General features: G+C 49.7%; 1 protein-coding gene across 2 annotated transcripts; it reads right to left on the reverse strand.

Annotated features, from left to right (window-relative positions):
- Nucleotides 1–297: 297 nt before the first annotated feature.
- LOC143975710 (E3 ubiquitin/ISG15 ligase TRIM25-like) lies at nucleotides 298–9,437 on the reverse strand. 2 transcript variants are annotated; one of them, XM_077478208.1, is made up of 2 exons: nucleotides 8,522–9,437; nucleotides 298–736 (listed from the first exon to the last, which is right to left on the reverse strand). In XM_077478208.1, the coding sequence occupies exons 1-2, from the start codon at nucleotides 9,414–9,416 to the stop codon at nucleotides 618–620; spliced, it is 1,014 nt and encodes a 337-aa protein (XP_077334334.1). In that variant the 5' UTR covers nucleotides 9,417–9,437; the 3' UTR covers nucleotides 298–617. The 2 variants fall into 2 exon arrangements, with proteins under 2 accessions (XP_077334334.1, XP_077334333.1); XM_077478207.1 differs by lacking the exon at nucleotides 298–736 and having other exon boundaries at nucleotides 7,428–9,437.
- Nucleotides 9,438–18,710: the final 9,273 nt, after the last annotated feature.

Raw genomic sequence — 18,710 nt, forward strand, 5'->3', positions numbered from 1 at the left:
TTTTGACCACACCCACAAATGCGTGGTAGGGGGTGTTAAGAACAAAGCATTAGCACCCCCACTCTCACTTCCAGCACAGCACCCCCCCCCCAAAAAAAAAATAGCCAGCCCTGAAATAAAGTATATTTGTTCCGTTCTGTGATGTGTTTGTGTCTCATATATAGGAAAATGGAACATTGTAGGACAATCCTGACCATAGGAAGCCTTGTGTGTCCCAATAAAATGATGGATGTGTTCCATCGGGATTACAAAGTTCTTGTGGAATGTGATGAGGAAATAACGACCTCTGATCCCGGGGAAGGTTCTGGAAGTTTATTTAGAAGAGAAGAGTTACAAAGTAAAAGTAAAAGATTAGAAAGTAGAGAGATGAAGGTGTGCGGAGATCCTTAGACATGGCAGGTGGACCAAGGATCTGACCTCTTCATCATACGGGAGGCTTTTACCCCCCAATCCTGGACAGTTGTCATGGAGGACCGTCCCAAACATCAACATTTTACAGATGGAATCATTCACTGAAGAATTTGTACAAGCAGCACATCATTCATTACAAGAGACATTCATTTCTGTTATCTCTGAACACCTTATCAGCTTGTCCCACCTCCAGACCCCCAAATCCCTCATTGTAGAAGAAGGAGACCAACTGTCTCTATGTTCCCCAACAAGACCTTCCAAGGATCCCGAGAACAACAATTTCCTCTAATAACATCTTTCTGTAAAGTCCTTCTAGACAGAGAACCTGTTATTATATAAAGAACCTGACATTAGCATATAAGCACTTAGTCATGTCATCTCATCATTAGTGAATCATATGAGAATTACTTCTCTTTATCAGATGAATAGGGCCATAGAGGAAATGGAAGAATGTATCTGCCCCCCAATAAGGATAATAGAAGTGGTGGGACTGAAGGGGTTAATGGTGATTGTGTAGACAATCGTCATAGCCAATCACAGTGAGGGGGAGGAGCAATCACAGATCCATGGATTAGTCATGTAAAGGAACCTGTGAGGACAGAAATGTAGGAATTCTCATTGAGGATATTAAAGTGTGTGTCTAGACAAATCCTATTGTTCTAGATTTGGATGGAGTGAGGGAGGATTAGAACACCTGTCAGGTTTTTACTGCTATCCGGGGATCCATTAGAGAGATTTCCCCTCACTTCCTGTCCTGGTGACAACATTTTATCAGGCAGGAAATTAAGGAAAATCTACAACAGGGACACAGGAGGGAAGAGGATGGGAGGTCAGCAGGAAAAAGTACAGGGGGTCAGCAGCTCAAAGGATATGATCAGCAGCTTGTAGGGCAGTGTACCGGAGCTATATGTTTTTTAGGAGAGCATACAGGGGTCAGCAGGGGAGTGCACAGTGATTGGTAAGGCAGAGTACTGGGAATCAGTAAGGCAGAGAAAAGGGATCACTCCTGGCAGAAGAAAGGACAGGGGTCAACTCTGGCAGGAGAGAGGACAGGGGTCAATGCTAGCAGGAGAGAGGACAGGGGTCACCACTAACAGGAGAGAGGACAGGGGTCACCACTGACAGGAGAGAGGACAGGGGTCACCACTGACAGGAAAGAGGACAGGGGTCACCACTGACAGGAGAGAGGACAGGGGTCACCACTGACAGGAGAGAGGACAGGGGTCACCACTGACAGGAGAGAGGACAGGGGTCACCACTAACAGGAGAGAGGACAAGGGTCACCACTAACAGGAGAGAGGACAGGGGTCAACGCTAGCAGGAGAGAGGACAGTGGTGACCGCTTGCTGGAAATAGGGTAGGTGTCACTACTGGCAGGAGAGATAGCAGGGGCAATGCTGGCAGGAGAGAGGACAGGGGTCAATGCTGGCAGGAGAGATGGTAGGGGTTAATGCTGGTAGGAGAGATGGCAGGGGTCAATCCTAGCAGGCGAGAGGACAGGGGTCAACACTAGCAGGAGAGATGGCAGGGGTTAATCCTAGTAGGAGAGAGGATAGGGGTCAACACTGGCAGGAGAGATGGCAGGGGTTAACGCTGGCAGGAGAGATGGCAGGGGTTAATGCTGGCAGGAGAGAGGGCAGGGGTCAACACTGGCAGTAGAGATGGCAGGGGTTAACGCTGGCAGGAGAGATGGCAGGAGTTAACGCTGGCAGGAGAGATGGCAGGAGTTAACGCTGGCAGGAGAGATGGCAGGGGTTAACGCTGGCAGGAGAGAGGGCAGGGGTTAATGCTGGCAGGAGAGAGGGCAGGGGTCAACACTAGCAGGAGAGAGGGCAGGAATCATCACTGGCAGGACAGAGGGCAGGGGTCAATGAGGAATGGAGAGAGAGGACAGATGTCACCGCTGACAGGACACTCAGCATAGTTCCCATTCCTGCTTGGTATATACACGGCTTGTTGCAACCCTACAAAGCTTCCCACTCACACCAGCAGGATGCCTGTGGCCAATCATAGCTCAGGCTGTGTAGCACACGCCCCACACTATATAAGGCCGCCAGCGCGGCGGCCTTGTGTAGTGTGTTGGTGTCTGAAGCAGTTAGTGGGTGTTCTGTGTACCTTCAACACAGTACACACCGATCGTTATCGGACGATTTTTCATTCTTGCTCTTCTGTAGTGGTTGTTGTCTGCGTGACCTGACCGCAGTATACACCGCTATATTCACCTATATAGCTAGCGATATATCTATCTTTTATAATAGAGCTTGCAGTCAGCGGTAGGAGCTTGTGCGTGCTGTCTGCGTGCTCTGAACCCAGTATACACCGCTATATCCACCTATATAGCAAACTATCTTGCTCATTTTAAATAGAGCTTGCAGTCAGCGGTGGGAGCTTGTGCGTGCTGTCTGCATGCTCTGAACCCAGTATACACCGCTATATCCACCTACATAGCTCTTCTCTAATTGAGCCATCTGCCATCTGCAGGAGTTAGTGGAAGTTGTGTGTGCCTCCAGCACAATATACACTACCCAATTGCTGGTTTTCCCATCTCCCTTCAGGCCATTACCATGTCTGGAAGGCCAACAAGGAGAGGCAGACAGGCGCGAGCCGATAAAAGAGGGCAAGCAGGCTCTGTGTATAGAGACAACAGTGCTGGTCGTGGACGCGGTGCATTGTCATCATCAGCACATGGCCATGGGACACGCTTGTCCTTCTTTTCGGCAACTGGACATGTTGAGCCGCAACATGCCAACGACTTGGTAGAGTGGATGACCAAGCCCTCTTCATCCTCCTCATCCTCTCTCATCCAGTCTCAGGGTACTAGCAAAGCAGCTGCCAACGCATCGTCTTCCCTCCTCTCAATGTCATCATCAGTGACTCCTTCCCTAGACCCACCACGTCCTCCTGAGGAGTCTCCTGAACTCTTTGAGCACAGTGTTGGGTACATGCTCCAGGAGGATGCCCAGTGTTTTGTAGGCTCTGATGATGATACTCAGCTAGAGGAAGGCAGTAGCGTGAATGCAGAGAGAGGGGATGCTCAAGAAGGACAGCAATCTGGCAGTCATGTTCCACAAGATGCAGCATACTGCCAGGTTTGCTCCAGCGATGAAGAGGGAGGGGATGATGAGGGCACTGACTTCACGTGGGTGCCTGGTAGGAGAGAGGAAAAGGAGGAGGAGGAGGAGGAGGCACATGTCAAACGAGGCAGAATGCCCTCCAGGGGCCAGCTTAGGGGTAGCACACCGACTGAATCACACCGCAGAGCTCCGCCTGTGCAGGGCGCTGCCTCTGCGCGTTATTCTAAAAGTTCTTTGGTGTGGGCCTCTTTTGAGACGAGTGCATCAGATTGCACCGCTGCTATTTGCAACATATGTCTCAAGCGTATCTCACGTGGCCAAAACATCAGCCGCTTGGGCACCACATGCTTGACCAGACATATGTTGACCTGCCATGCAGCTCGTTGGCAAGTGTACCTCAAAGACCCACACCAAAGAACAAAGCAGACCTCTCCTTGCTCCTCATCAGCTGGGATCTCCAACCCCACTAGACCTTCAGTCCTCTCTGAAACCTGCTCTGAGAGGAATGAAGGTGTAGAATTAGGTGTGTCACAGCCAAGTGCTTCCGGGCACTCTGCTAGCAGTACACCCACGTCCAATTATAGCAGGCAAATGTCCCTGCCCCAGCTGCTGGACCGGCAGAAGAAGTTCACTCCCAGCCATCCACATGCCCAGCGGTTGAATGCTAGCTTGGCTAAATTGCTAGCACTTCAACTGCTGCCTTTTCAGTTGGTAGACTCGGCCCCCTTCCGTGAGTTTGTACAATGTGCGGTTCCTCAGTGGCAGGTCCCCAAACGCCACTTTTTCTCACGGAAGCCGATTCCAGCTCTCTACCGGCGTGTGGAAGGCAATGTCCTTGCCTCGCTGGACAGGGCGGTCAGCAGTAAGGTGCAGATTACCGCTGACTCATGGTCCAGCAGGCATGGACAGGGACGTTACCTGTCTTTCACAGCCCACCATTGGGTCACTTCTGGCAGCTGGGAAGGATGCAGGACAAGGTGCAGTAGTGTTGGATGTTGTTCCGCCACCACGCCTCCAAAATGCTACCACTGGTTGTGACACACCTCTCTCCTCCACCCCCTCCTCTTCTTCTTCCTCCTCCATGGCCTCTTCCAGTGCTCTGTCCTCAGAATCAGCGGTGCTCCGTAGGCATTCCAGGGGCTACGCAAGTACGCAGGCAAAACAATGCCATGCCGTGCTTGCACTGGTTTGTTTGGGGGACAGGAGCAACACTGGGGTGGATGTTTTGTCAGCTCTGCAGGGGCAGGCCGAGAGGTGGTTGACGCCATGCCAGCTTAAGACAGGAATGGTGGTTAGCGACAATGGCACCAACCTCCTCTCCGCCCTCCGACAGGGACAACTGACCCATGTGCCCTGTGTAGCTCACATCCTTAACCTGGTGGTGCAGCGGTTCTTGGGCAGGTACCCGGCTTACAGGATGTCCTGAAGCAGGCCAGGAAAGTCTGTGTGCATTTCCGCCGATCATTTAATGCCTGTGCTCGGCTGGCTGAGCTCCAAAAGGAGTTGAACCTGCCCAAGAACCGCCTTATATGCGACATGCCCACCAGGTGGAACTCAACGTTGGCCATGCTGCAGTGGCTGCACACGCAGCAGTGGGCCATCAATGAGTACCTGTGCGACTACGGCACCAGGACAGGGTCAGGGGAGCTCGGTTTTTTCTCCCCACGCCAGTGGGGCATGATCAGGGATGCATGCACTGTCCTGTCACCATTTGAGGAGGCCACAAGGATGGTGAGAATTGACAGTGCATGCATCAGTGACACCGTACCTCTTGGAGCATAAGCTGCATGGAATAATGGACAGGGCACTTGAGGCAGAACAGAAGCAGGAAGAGGAGGACTTCCTTGCCTCTCAAGGCCCCCTTTATCCACACAGTGTTCCTGCTGTGCCACCCATCTCACAGGAAGAGCATGAGGAGGAGGAGGAGGAGGAGGAGGAGAATGATTGTGTCAGCATGGAGGTGGAGGCTGGCACTCAGCATCAGCATCAGCAGCAGTCGTGTAAGGATGATTTACAGTGCCAAGAAACCCGTGGACTTGTATGTGGCTGGGAGGAGGTAGCTGCGGATCATGTTGCCCTTAGTGACCCAGAGGACTCCGGACCGAATGCCTCAGCTAACCTACGCTGCATGGCTTCCCTGATCCTGCAAAGCCTGCGGAAGGATCCTCGTATTCTTCGGATCAAGGAGAGGGACCATTACTGGCTGGCCACTCTCCTTGATCCACGGTACAAGGGTAAGGTTGACGACCTTATCTTGCCATCGCAGAGGATGAGACCTCTCCGGGAGGCCTTGCAGAAAGGTCTGTGCAACGCGTTCCCAGAGACTGGGAGGTTACAAACTCCTGGTCCTGGACAACGTGTTGCTGAGGCATCGGTCAGAAGGAGCGGTGGAGAAGGTGGCCGTCTGAGCGATGCTTTCAGACAATTTTTTAGTCCGCAGCCCCAAGGTATGATCGGTTCCAGCAACCATCGCCAGCGTCTGATTTACATGGTGCAGGAATACCTAGGGGCAAGGTCAGACTTGGACACCTTTCCCACCGAAAATCCTCTGGCTTACTGGGTCTTGAGGATGGATCACTGGCCAGAGCTTGCACAGTAAGCAATTGAGCTACTGGCCTGTCCTGCATCCAGCGTTCTTTCGGAATGCACCTTCAGTGCTGCTGGTGGCTTTGTTACCGATCACAGGGTGCGCCTGTCCACCGACTCAGTTGATCGACTGACCTTCATCAAAAAGAATCAGTCTTGGATCATCCACAGCTACCAAGCACCTGAAGCTGATGTAACCGAATAATTTTTTTGGAAATATCACGTCCCTTCAAGACTGCCTATGCTGATGCTGAGTGACTGTCCTGTTATGTTGATTGTCTATCCTCTTCCTCCTCCGCTGATATGTTGGAAGAATATTTCTGGTTCTGGGTGATGCCATAACCCCAATTTTTCTGCTCCTGTTTAACAGGGACATGTAATTACAATTCTTGATATAATATTTCACAGGAGGGCCCCTTCCTGTGCCCACCCAGAGTAACTGTGAGGACTTATAGTGTTGTGGCACCAGCACCACAACCACCAAAGGTAAATTTTTCTACCACTGTTCAACAATGGCATGTAATTACAATTCTTGATATAATCGTTCACAGCAGGGCGCTCCAGCGCCCACCAAGAGTCACTTTGAGGGCTTACAATGTTGTGGCAAAACCAACACCTTGTTCCGCCATTTCTGCAGAGCATATAGGGCAGGCCCCTACTTTCAAACATCCAATTTACAAACATCTCCTACTTGCAAACGGAAGGAGACAGCAGCAAGTGAGATGAAAAAAGATGGATGACAAAACAAATTATACAGGGGTGATAACCCTTCCCTATGTTTTCCAAAAAGCTTAAAAAGAGTTTTTTTGACTGGAGCTACACTTTAAAAATGTACCAGTTGAAAATTACAAACAGATTCAACTTAACACAACAAACCTACACAGTCCCTGTCTTGTTTGCACCGCCTGTATACTGCTGTTCTGAGTATATAGGGCCTGGGGGCCACACGCATTTCCTTTTTATAATATGGGTACGGGGTTCCCCTTAATATGCGTACAAGACCCAAAGGGGCTGGTAATGGGCAGGGAGGGCTACCCATGCCATTTTTCTCAATGATTTTCAACCATATTGCAGGAAACAGATATAACATTAAAATCGCAAGCAGTTTTAAATGATGTTATTTCCGTTAAATGTCATTTTGTGCAGGGACTGTTCTAAACACGGGAAGCACTTGGCACTTCACAGGCATACTACAGACACCCCCCAGGCACCATATTTAAAGGAATATTTCACTTTTTTTTTCACTTTAATCGTCATTAAAATCAGTGCTCCCGCCAAAACGGCCATTTTTAAAAACATTTTAGGCATTGACCCATGTCCCCTGGGGCAGGAGCCAGGTCCCCAAACCCTTTTTAGGACAGCATCTTGCATATTAGCCGTTAAAATTAGCACTTTTCATTTCGAACGTTCGAGTCCCATAGACTTCAATGGGGTTCTAAAGTTCGTACGAATTTGGGGTCCGTTCGAAAGTTCTGGTGCGAACCGAACTGGGGGGTGTTCGGCTCATCCCTAGTCACCAGCTACACACAGTGTTCCACCTTGTGATGTCTCTGGGCAGATCTCTCACTTCTGATTCCCCCCACATATCTTTATACAACCTCCCCCTACCCATACCCCAGCATGGAGGGGCTCAGTGAAGGTGGTGGTGAAGGTGTGGAGATGTCGGATCGGGTCACACAGATCATAAAAGGAGATCCGCCCGGCCTCATAATCCAGATCTATCCTGACTCTCCCACTGGAGACACCGCCGGGTAATCGGATCTTATTACTGTCATGTCTCACCGAGTACCGATTACCCCACCCCTTCAAACACCAGGACTTCTTATTATATCCAATCACTGACTGATCTCCTCTCCTCTCTATACTGGGGTAACACATCCCGACTCTCCAGTACCTTGCCCCCCCAACATCCACTTCCCAGTAATGTCTCCCTGAGGAGAACCTCTGACTGCTCATCACCTGATAATAATGACACCTCTCTGGTGTTTTTGGGCGATTCTGATGTGATAATGTGAAGGATGCAGTTTTCCTGTCATCTGATATATGTAAATTATTACCAGCTGTCCTCACATCCAGTAATATGTCTGTAACCCCCGACACCCCTGATGTTTGCTGTACAGTCCCAATATTTGGCCCTCCAGCCTGGAGGTGTGAGTGTTGTATGGTGGGGGAGGGTTGGGGAGGTCCCCTGGATGGTTGTATGGTGGGGGAGGGTTGGGGAGGTCTCCTGGATGGTTCAGCATTGATGTGACCTTCGCCCTTTGTAGTAGAATGTGGATAGACATGTGTGCCTGGACATTTCTCTACATTTACCCCAGACATGATATCAGATAAACCTGTGTGTAATGTGTGTGAGATCCCCCCCACATCCAGATCCCCCCCATCATGGAGGAGTTTATCATGTCTCTCTCTGTCCTCATCATCTCCATCCTCAGTATCACACAAGTCACCTGTGTCTGATTCCTGTAGGACAGTCAGTGGATCCGTCACGTTACACAGCTCCTCAATGTGACGCAACTTCCTGGACAGCTCCTCCTTCTTTATCTCCAGATCCTGGACCAGATCATTGATTATCCCGGAGATCCGCTCTGCCTGCCCGGAGATTTCCCTCAGGACTCTCTTCTCCAGGTCTTCCAGACGTCTCCTGAGGTCTCTGAACAGGACAGTGACTCTCTCTGTCTCATCATCTGCTTCTCCTTGTACTTTCCTCCCGTGTTCCTGCAGACTCTGGACTCTTTTCTCCATCTCCTCTCTCTCTGTCATCAGTTTCTGCAGAACATTCCTCAGTTTCTTCTTCTTCATCTCAGAGGCCTCATCCAGAGTCTCCACCTGGTGTCCCCGATGTTCTCCATCCAGCCTGCAGGACATACAGATACAGGTCTCATCCTCAGTGCAGTAATACTCCAGGATCTTCTTATGGACGGAGCATTTCCTGTTCTCCAGGGAAGTGGTGGGGTCACATAAGACGTGTTCTGGTGACTTGCTGTGGACTCTCAGGTGATTGTCACACAGAGAAGCTTCACAATGCAGACAGGATATGACAGCAGGTACAGGAGTGTGAATACAGTAAGTACAGAAGACCCCGGACTCCTCCTGATCCGGATGGGTGGACAGGAAATTCTCCACTATGTTCCGTAGTGTTATGTTCCTGTGCAGTGCAGGCCGATCCTGGAACTCTTGTCTACATTCCGGACAGGAATAACCTCCAGACCCCTCCTTTGTATCCCACACACGACCAATACAGTCCCGGCAGAAGTTATGTCCACATTTCAGCATTACAGGATCTGTATAAGAGTCCAGACAGACGGAACATTCCAGCTCCTTCCTCAGATCTGCAGACGCCATCGCTGAGAGCAGAAGAGAGAAATGAAAGTGAAAGTAACCAGTTCTATACATTCCACAGGGAGGGGCTGACACCGAGACACGTAGTCATAGGACTCCTTATACAGAGGAACACAGATAATACATGGGAGGACTCCTGACAATAATCTCCCTATCTGGGGAAAATAAAGGACATGTAATAAGATGAGGGAACGTTGTGTCAGGAATTCTCCTTCATATTAGCATACCTCCCAACTGTCCCTGATTTCCAGGGACTGTCCCTGATTTGGAGGAATGTCCCTCTGTCCCTCATTCCTCCTCATTTTTCCCTCATTTTGGTCTGATCTATAAAGATGTATATGTAGCACTGGCTGCTGAAGAGCACGTGCTATATGTTTTGAAATTTAAGGTTACATCTGAACTGCAGTTTGGTTTGGGTACAATTGTTCCAAATTTCTACCTCAGCGTCAGTCTGACTGGACTATAGGGTGTTCAGCCTGGCCATAGGGGGCACTGTCTCTTCTGGCAGGCATGGAAACACAGTCTGGTTGGGTGCTTTAAGGTTACTTTCTCTCGGAGCCCGTCCAGTGGGAGTGTCACTCTTGCTGTGCTTTTTGGGAGAGAGTACTTAAGATGCGGATGTCACATGTTTCGGGGTTCCGGTCCAGAAGTATGTTGTGACTCCATGGTCCTGGTGCTCCTGACCAGCCCCCAGGAAGGCTATGGCCTGGGGTGTGGAGCCACCTGACTTTATGTCTTGGGGCTAGCTAGCCCAAGGCAGGGAAACTAAGGAAAGGATTCGGAGGTGGTCCGGTGCCGTCTCCAGTCGAGGAGAGGCCCAATAACCTCGTAGCTATCCAAGGGAGGACTCTTCAGAAGAAGACCATGCACGGGTTGGCTTCTTAGAAAGAGCCTGGTAGGGCTAAAGTACCTAAGTCAATCCAATCTCGTGGATATCGCCAAACCGGCTGAAAGATCCAGGTATCATACGAGTGGTTCTACAAGTCCTAGTTTCCTACATGTTCCACAATAACGTCTGTGGCAGACACTTATTCCTGAGTAAGCACCTTGTTGGCTGCTAAGCCTTGTGAGAGAGGGACTATCCAACCTGAGTGATCATCCAGTTGTGATTGGCTATTCTCTGGATTTAGTCGAAGTAAGCAAGTCCTTTATTACTGAATTTGACACTTAGGCCGCGTACACACGCGGGGACTGTTCGCTCAACTTTGTCCGCTGAACAGTGTTTCAGCGGACAATCCGCTCGTGTGTGGGCTTCAGCGGACAGTTTCAGCGGACAGTCTGACGAACAAAGTTTTTCGGAAATTCCGTAAAATTGTCCGCTGAAACTTAGTTTGAGCGGACAGTCCGCCCGTGTGTAGGCTTGTTTGTCAAACTAAGTTCTGCGCATGCTCAGAAAGGATTTACACGGCGAAGGTTGCATTGCAGTGTATAGGACGTCGTATTTCTAGTCCCGTCGTACTTGCCGTTCACGTCATCGCGCAAGTTTCAGCGGACTGTTCGTTCGTCGTGTGTGGCCAAGTCCGTCCATGCTAATTTTGAGCGGACTGTCCGCTCAAACTGTTTGACGAACAAAGTTGAGCGAACAGTCCCCGCGTGTGTACGCGGCCTAAGAGTACCTGAACTTTCCTCCTAACCCTCTGATCCTATACTAAGAGACTGTTCATTAACTACGTTTTTGCAAATAAAAATCCCTTTATGTGGATCTCTCGTCAGTCTCTAAAGTTTCTGGGCATCTACCACAGAACACCCCTAGACACAAATCGGGGTGAAGAAGGTTACGATAAGCCCAATCAAACCAGCAGCTCCTTCAGGAGTTAGTGCTACTTATATAAAATGCACCATTTATCTTTCAAAAAGTGATTCCCAGTGCTAAATCTTTCATCCAATTACTAAATTGCTGCATTTGTACACTTCAAAATCCAACATAAAGGAATAGTCGTGGTAAAAATAAAGCACTTGTGGGTCTAACTAATATTTTTTTGTATAATTCTCCTTTAAGGGCTGTGTCCTATGCCTTCATACATTTGCTAATAGGTGTCCCTCGCTCCTATTTCAAAAAGTTGGGAGGTGTGCATTAGAACATTTCACAGACAAAGGAACACAGGAAAGTTGATGTATTTGGCTGCAATAACACAAGTCATACGGATAGAGCCGGTGTTCTGTCAAAAAGTCCCCGGGACAAACGGCGCGTGGCTCGCGCATGCGCTGTATGGATCAGCACAACAGCTGATTTTACGATCAGATGTTGTGACAGCAAGACGGCATCGGCACACAATACCTGACAAAATATATTTTTCTCCGGTCATCTTCCAGGACGGCACACCAGAGATGACGGGTCCCATCTGACAGAAAACACAATCAACAGCAAGGTTTAAAAGGCCCCTCCCTTCCCTCTGTCCCTCAGTTATTGATTGCGTTTCGCACAGGATGGCCGAGAAACCGCTTGTTATTTTCTATCTTTAGACCAAGGTCTGGGGATCTTTCCCTTTCATATATTTCTCAGGGAGATACAGGTATGTACAATGCGGGGGAGGGCTTACCGGGGCTGGATGGCTACCCCCCCCCCCCCCAGAGATACTGGTGGCTGTGGATATGGTGAGGGACTCCACAGCCCCAGGGACCTTGCATCCCACTCTCTCCTCCTACCCGACAGTGGCGGGTGGCTTAGGAGGGGCCTCTGGAATAATTCCCTTTTTTGTTGGAGGGATCGAGTCCCTCATGAACGGCGTCCGGGTCTGGATGGCACAGCGCCAAGGGACCTCAGGCCTGCCGCTGTGTGGAGTCGGCGTCAGTCGGCTGAGAGTGCGCATGTCCGGAAGTGAAACGGCACGCTCGTATGACGTCATTTCCGCTGACCTCGGTCTACGGCAAAATGGCGGCTAACAGCGTGGCAGGCCCACATAAGGCCATAACGGAGCAAGGGTCCGCAGTCCTGTGGACCCCCAACCTTTCCAAAGCCATCCTACTTGGTTGGTCGGTTAGCTACAGGGATGGAGAAGGACGGACCAAAATTGGCAGCATCAGAGATCACCACGGGGGTGAGTGACTCAGCTGGTGGGGGGGGGAGAGGATTTGGGGTGGATCTATTTCCCTCTCCCCCCACAGGATACACCAAGAGGATAAAGGCTGACACAGGGTGTTTTTATTTTTTTGTCTTTTCATAGATGGATTGCCCTGCTCAGGGGATGGCCAGTAGGTCTAGGAAAGCCACAGCTAAATCTAAGCATTGTGGTAATTGTAATGAGAAGCTCCCGCCAGACCACACTAAACCCTTTTGCTTCAGATGCATTTATAGGTTAGCAGGAAAGGAGTCTGCGCAAGCTATGAAGGAATGCCGGGCGCTACAGGCTGAGATGCTAGCGATCCTCCAGTCAATCAAAACTACGGTTGAGAAGTGGCAAGAAGCCCCTTCCGCTAGGGAGAGCTCCCCCTCTCAGGATGGGACCTCGGCAAGTTATACTGGGGGGTCCCAGAGACTGGCCCCCTATTCTGACGAGGTAGAGGCAGAGGCCTCGGACCAGAACTCTTGCGAAGAAGGAGAGGATTCAGACCTAGATAGTCATCCTGCGACTAGACCTGAAGGACATCTCTTCGCAGCCGAAGACATGGAGGGTCTCCTCAAAGCAATCTATACATCTGAGGGTATTCAGATGCCAGCTACTCAGGTTTCGGCACATGATAAACTATACAGGGTACTCAGCAAACCTCAGGCCAAGCCTTTCCCAGTGCACCAGTCTTTTAAGGATATTATCCTAAGAGAATGGAAAGAACCGGAAAATTTAAAACGAAAGGCCTGGAAGCGTAAATGTCCTTTTAAGGCAGAGGAGGGAAAAAAACTCTTTAAAATTCCACTTTTGGATGCTTCCTTAGTGCAAGTATCTAAGCGCTCGGATCTCTCCGCAGATGTTTGGGTCGGCAGGTTGTTAGACCATGTTGCACGCAAAAACAAATCTAAGGAGGTGTTAGGTTCTTTGGAAGTTATTAGTAAGGCAGTAGCTTACCTGGCAGATGCTGCAGTAGAAACAGTTAGAACCACTGCCAAATCAGCAGCTCTTCTAAACTCTGCTAGAAGAGCCCTTTGGGTAAAAACTTGGGATGGAGATTTTACTTCTAAGTCGCATCACTGCGGGATACCCTTTGAGGGCTCTTTGCTCTCCAGGTCAGGCCTAGAACAAGTTCTATCCCCGATCGTCTGATGAAGGCGAGAAATTCCCAACTAAACTCAAGAGGGATGGGAGGGAATTTTTTTTTGAGGCCCTCAGTCAAAAGACCGCTTTAAGGGCAAGAAAGAGCCTACAAAGAAGTGGGGATTCGGTAAGGGCAAGGAAAAAGGTGGTACCTTTTTTTCTGGGCCCAGACTTTCCAAAAAGGAGTCCAAATGACGCCAACATAAAGGTTGGTGGAAGACTCTCGCGGTTCCTCCCCCAATGGGAAGGGATCACACAGAGCCCTTACATTCTAAGTCTTGTAATGGAGGGTTACAGACTAGAATGTCTGTCCACCCCTCCTCCAAACTTTATCCTTACCCATCTCCCCAGGGATGCACTGAAGGCAAAGGGCCTTCTGGGGAGTATAAGCAGTCTGGAAGAACAGGAAGTCATTATCCCTGTGGGTCAGATTGGCCGGGGGTTTTATTCCCACATATTTGTGGTGCCGAAACCCTAGGGGAAATTTCGACAGATTATAAACTCAAGGAAGCTGAACGGTACTTGCTGTACAAAAAGTTCCGGATGGAAAGCATTTACACAGTCAGAAGACACCTCCAAGAAGGTGTCTTCATGGTCATGACCAGTGTAGTTCAGAGGTACCCAGAGGTACTTACTGCTATACAACTTGTACTCCAACATCCCTATTTCTTACCCTTCAAAAATGATGAGACCATGCCTTCATTTTGGAGTATAAATGGCCATAGCAGCCCATTTATTATTCACATCATATAAATAAATCCAATATCAAATATATACCAAAATATCACCTCCGTAATAACTTGTTTAACTCCAGTCTGTTGGTCTTTGACGGCACCCCGGAACTCAAACACATATTCCACCAATACACTGCGGGACCTTTTTCCACATGATAGGCCTTCAGTAGATAATCAGCTTGGAGACAACCCCCTTCCTGCAGTGCAACCATTACAGTATTCCAGCTAACCTTTCACTGGAATACTGTCAGAAACAACCGCAGAGCAGTTGAGCAACCGCAAGCAGGATAGAAGCCAGGAGGGATGTCAGCAGGCCAGTCTTGAAACAAACAGCAGGAGATGGTTCCCTGTGATGTGACCAACGCCAAGGCAAATGAAAAAGTGGGCAGGAAGGCTTTAACTAAGCAGGTCAGACGAGCATCATCGGGAACAGCTGGTAACTGTGGAAAGAGAAGAGAGCTGGCAATTAGCCAACAGCTGAGCGGCCAGCCCAGAGGAGGAAGGGCTAAGCCAGCCCTGACAGTACCCCCCCCCTCAATGACCCCTCTCCCTCGGAGGGCCACCAGGCTTGAGGGGGAATCGTCTATGGAACTCGCAGAGGAGAACAGGGGCATGTACGTCAGAGGATGAAACCCAGGAGCGTTCCTCCGGACTGTACCCCTTCGAATGCACCAGGTACTGTATGCGCCCACGGAACCTACGGGAGTCAACAATGGATTGTATCTCATACTCCTCATGGTTCTCAACCAGAATAGGCACCGAGGTGGTAAATTGGTTACAGACCAACGGTTTCCATAAGGAGACATGAAACACATTAGAGATGCGCATACTAGGAGGAAGGTCCAACGCGTAAGCTACTGGGTTAATCCTGCGAAGGATAGGGAACGGCCCAATAAACCGAGGTGCAAACTTCAGTGAGGGAACACGAAGCCGGAGGTTGGGAGATGACAGCCAGACCCTGTCCCCAAGCTGGTAGGAAGGCACAGTCAGGCGTCTGTGGTCAGCATGGAGTCTGTACCTATCATTAGCATGATGCAAAGCCTCCTGGACTTGTACCCAAGTGGAACGAAGACCACGGAGATGCTCCTCTAACGCAAGAATACTCTGCGGAACAAATGAGTCAGACAACATGGAAGGTTGGAAACCATAATTCGCCATAAATGGACACAATCGGGAGGCAGAATTCAAGGCACTGCTGTGAGCAAACTCTGCCCAAGGTAATAGGTCAGACCAGTTGTTATGATGGTCAGAAATATAGCAATGTAGAAATTGCTCCAAGGACTGATTGGCTTGTTCTGCGGCCCCATTAGACTGCGGGTGAAACGCAGAAGAGAACGCAAGCTGGATTCCCAACTGTGCACAAAAGGCTCGCCAGACCCGAGAGACAAACTGACTGTCCCTATCCGAGACAATCACCTTGGGTAGTCCATGTAAGCGAAAGATCTCCAGAGCAAAAATGGAAGCCAGTTCCTTAGAGGTGGGCAACTTCTTAAGTGGAATACAATGACACATCTTTTTGAACCGGTCAACCACCATAAGGATAACAGTGTTGCCTTGAGAGTTGGGCAATTCCACAATGAAATCCATAGACAGGTGAGTCCAGGGCCTCTCTCCATTGGGTATGGGTTGTAGGAGGCCCACTGGAAGGTGTCGTGGAGTCTTACTCTGAGCACACATGGGACAGGCAGCTACGAAAGCAGTAACATCAGCCCGTAGACTAGGCCACCAGAATTGTTGGGAGATGGCCCAAATGAGTTAATTCTTCCCAGGATTGCCAGCTGCCTTGGGAGAATGGTAAGTCTGGAGCATTGCAGTACGGAGACTCTCTGGGACAAAGCAGCGATCACAATGTTTCTCAGGAGGAGCATGGACCTGAGCAGCAAGAATTTTGTCACCCAAAGGAGAAGTAAGACTGGTGCGAACCGTAGCCAAGATACGATCAGGAGGAATCATAGGAACCGGAACCGACTCCAACTTGTAAGTTACATTCTTAGTACTGGGTAAGAATGAGACAATGTAATTAAAGCTCGACAAGAAAAGAGCCCATCGCGCCCTTCTGGGAGAGAGTTGCTTAGCCTCAGACAAGAAAGTAAGATTCTTATGGTCAGTAAGAATAAGAATTGGCACAGTGGTACCTTCAAGGAGATGTCTCCATTCTTTCAGGGCTAAAATGATTGCCAACAGCTCTCTGCCACCAATCTCATAATTGCACTCAGCAGGTGACAATTTCTTGGAAAAGTAGCCACACGGATGCATAGCGCTCTCAGAGTTAGGACGTTGAGACAGAAGGGCGCCAACTCCCATCTCAGAAGCATCAACTTCTAGGATAAAAGGCAACGTAGGATCAGGATGTGCCAACACAGGAGCAGAAACAAAGGCAGCCTTGAGAGTCTCAAAGGCCTTAATGGACTCTGGAAACTAACTCTGTGGGTTACCGTCCTTTCTGGTCATATCAGTCAGAGGCGAGAAGTTACGAATAATCTTCCGATAGTAGTTGGCAAAGCCCAGGAAACGCTGCAGAGGACGTAAACCCACGGGTCGAGGCCACTGTAGGACTGTCGAAAGTTTCTCTGGGTCCATTGAAAAACCAGCAGTGGAAATGAGGCCAGGAATGTAACCTGTTCATGATGGAACTCACACTTCTCCAGTTTACAATAGAGATTGTTCTCTCTTAGTTTCTGAAGTACACGACAGACATCTGTGTGGTGGCTCTCCAGGGACTTGGAAAATATGAGTATATCATCGAGATAAACCACCGCACACAACTGCAACAAATCTCAGAGGACATCGTTAATAAATTCCTGGAAAACTGCCGGGGCGTTACAAAGGCCAAAAGGCATTACCAGGTATTCATAATGGCCTGTTCTGGTATTAAAAGCAGTCTTCCACTCGTCGCCCTCCTTAATGCGCACAAGATTGTATGGCCCCTCTCAGGTCAAGCTTCGTGAAAACCGTTGCTCCCTTGAGGCGGTCATCGGGTATTTTTAATCGTGACACGATTGAGACCCCTATAATCTATACAAGGTCTCAGTTCACCGCTCTTCTTTATCACAAAGAAGAAACCAGCACCAACAGGAGACGAGGATTTGTGGATAAAACCTTGAGAAAGTGCGTCAGCAACATACTCCTCCATGGCCTTATCCTCCAAAACCGACAAAGGGTAAACCCGGCCACAAGGAGGTATGGCACCAGGTTGAAGGTCAATTACGCAATCATAAGGGCAGTGTGGAGGCAAACTACTGGCTTGACCTTTATCAAAGACATCGCCAAAATCACGGTACTCCTCCGGCAGGGAGGGGAGTGAAGCAGTGCACAGGACCTTGGATACCTTCAGGAAGCATGTCTCACTGCATTGTGGTGACCAGGAGAGAACCTCAACATGGAGCCAATCAAAAGAGGGGTTGTGCCTCTGTAACCAAGGATAACCAATAACCAGAGGAAATCTGGGTGAGGAAATAAACTTGGAATTGGATTATTTCATGGTGAAGAGCCCCTACGGCCATGGACAACGGAACCGTCTCATGAGTCACATGGGCAGGCTGTAAAGGTCTTCCGTCAAGGGCCTCAATGGCAAGTGGAGTGTCACGCAGCTGCAGCGGAATCGAGTGCTGCGAAACAAAAGCAGCATCAATGAACAGGCCTGCAGCCCCAGAGTCGATTAGAGCCTGTATCTCGATGGATGACTCAGCCCAAGAAAGGGTGACCAAAACCAGGGGCTTATCCTTCTGGATAACTGGGGACGAAACAACGCCACCTAAGGTCTGTCCATGACAGGACCCCAAGTTTCGGGCGTTCCCTGGACGGGTAGGACAAGACTTCAAAAAGTGACCTGCCTGTCCACAATAAAGGCACAATCTCTCCCTCCTCCTAAAGGCTCTCTCATCCGCAGAGAGACGCGTGAAGCCCAGGTGCATGGATTCATCTTCACTGACCAACTCGGTACCAGGAGGCATGTGAGGTGAGGGAGGCATGGGAGGTGAGGGGGGCATGGGAGGTGAGAGAGGCATGGGTGGTGAGGGAGGCATGGGAGGTGAGGGAGGTATGGGAGGTGAGGGAGACATGGGAGGTGAGGGAGGCACGGGAGGTGAGTGAGGCATGGGAGGGGAAGGAGGCATGGGAGGTGAGGGAGGCATGGGTGGGACTACAAAGCTCGGAGGCAAACGTACAGGAGGCTTCCGCAAGCGCTCCTTAAGAGAAAGTCTCTCTCTGAGTCTGGAGTCAATGAGGATGGCAAACAAGATCAAGCTCTCCAGCTCAGTGGGTATATCTCGGGCTGCTATCTCATCCTTAATGGAATCCGAGAGACCATGAGAAAAATCAGCCACGAGGGCCTCATTGTTTCAAGCAACCTCTGCTGCCAGAGTACGGAATTCAAT

The sequence above is a fragment of the Lithobates pipiens genome, unplaced genomic scaffold (genome assembly GCF_037356315.1).
Source record: "Lithobates pipiens isolate NorthernLeopardFrog02 unplaced genomic scaffold, aLitPip1_a1.2 Scaffold_13, whole genome shotgun sequence".
Lineage (NCBI taxonomy): Eukaryota > Metazoa > Chordata > Amphibia > Anura > Ranidae > Lithobates > Lithobates pipiens.